The 1,390-nt window shown below is 42.7% G+C and overlaps 1 protein-coding gene across 1 annotated transcript in view; it reads right to left on the bottom strand.

Annotated features, from left to right (window-relative positions):
- Window positions 1-1,378, bottom strand: part of CSUI_001232 (histone kinase) — a 17,615-nt gene extending 16,237 nt beyond the window's left edge. The window contains exon 1 of the mRNA XM_068061438.1: window positions 308-1,378. Within this exon, the coding sequence (XP_067926582.1) occupies window positions 308-814 (507 nt within the window). The 5' untranslated portion in view covers window positions 815-1,378. The remainder of the gene's footprint in view (window positions 1-307) is intronic.
- Between the last annotated feature and the right edge of the window lie 12 nt (window positions 1,379-1,390).

Below are 1,390 nucleotides of genomic sequence, written 5' to 3'. Positions count from 1 at the left end.
AGATAGATAGATATGTAGATAGGTAGATTAAAGATAGATAGATAGATAGATTAAAGATAGATAGATAGATGAGAGCATATAGGTCACTATCAATCTAGCTAGCTCGCTAGATAGGAGAATCGAAGACTCTCTCTTTCCTTCCTTTTCCCCATCTACCAATCCTCATTACTAGAACTCCATGTGGACTTCATTTATTTCCCCATTTCTTCTCCTTTCTTTTCTCCACTTATCTCCTTCTCTCTCATCTCCCTCTGCCTTCCTCCCTTCTTTCTTTCTTTCTTTCTTTTTCTTTCTCAGCCATTCTTACCTCGAGAAGCCTGACAATATGGGGGTGTCGAATGGTCTTAAGAATGTGGATTTCTCTGACGACTCTTTCGATATCCCCGGCTTCCCTAATTCTTGACTTCTCGAGGATCTTTATGGCGACGCTTTCTTGCGTTAAGACATGCTTTCCGAGCTTAACCTTTCCGAACGTCCCTTCTCCGATGGTCTCTCCTAAGGTATATTGAGACAGACCTCTTGCTTTCTTCTTCTCTTTCTCTTTTTCTTCTTCTTCTTCTTCCGTAAGTCTGCGAGATCCTCCGGCCATCAAGCCTTTGCTCCTTCCTCTTGCAGATCCAGGAGTCGTAGTAGTAGTAGCTGTACTACTGCTAGGACCCGATCGATTTTGGTAAAGAAGAAGAAGAGCCTCTCTTTCCTCCTTCTCAAGAGTCATCTTGCCTTCTTCTTCTTTCTTCTTATCGTGTTGGTCTTCGTCTTCTTCTGTTTCTCCTTCCGTTCTTCTTCTTTCTCTTCTTTGTGACGGAGGTGTCATGTTCGTCTTCTCCAGGAGAGCACGGTTTACATTCTTATCTTGAGAAGCAGTGACGGTCTTGGGTCGAGCTAAAAGTTGATAAGAAGAAGAAGAGAGAGGTGCTTCTCTGTCTTCTGTCCTTTCTATCCTTTCTCGATCTTCTTGATTCTTCGTGTTGGTCTCTCTATCATCTTGAGTTTCTTTACGATATTGACCTAGATCTTCTCTCTTCTTTTTCGAGTTCTCCAGAGAAGAAGAGATATCTTGCGACTATCTCTCTTCTCCTGTTCAAAATTCTCTTTCTTCTTCTTGATCTATGCTTTCGCCTGCATTGGATATGAGTGCTTCTCTTTGATCTCTCTCTTCTTTTCTCCGTCTTTCTCTCCCTCTTTTCTGTCTCCCCTGAAGTGTTTTGCCGACGAGTCCTTCTTTCCTAAGATGAAAGAAGAGAGAGAGAAGTCTTTTCTGCGCTAGAGGGTGGCAGAAAAGAAAGTTGGCCCTTGCAGGGAGAGAGAAGGAGGTTGAGACATAGAAAAAGAAGAAAATCCGTGAAGAGGAAGAGAAGAAGAACAGAAAGGAGGGAGGAGAAGAAGAAGA

Source organism: Cystoisospora suis, assembly GCF_002600585.1.
Source record: "Cystoisospora suis strain Wien I chromosome Unknown contig_489, whole genome shotgun sequence".
Classification (NCBI taxonomy): domain Eukaryota; phylum Apicomplexa; class Conoidasida; order Eucoccidiorida; family Sarcocystidae; genus Cystoisospora; species Cystoisospora suis.
This window is presented reverse-complemented; position numbering and strand designations above follow the sequence as displayed.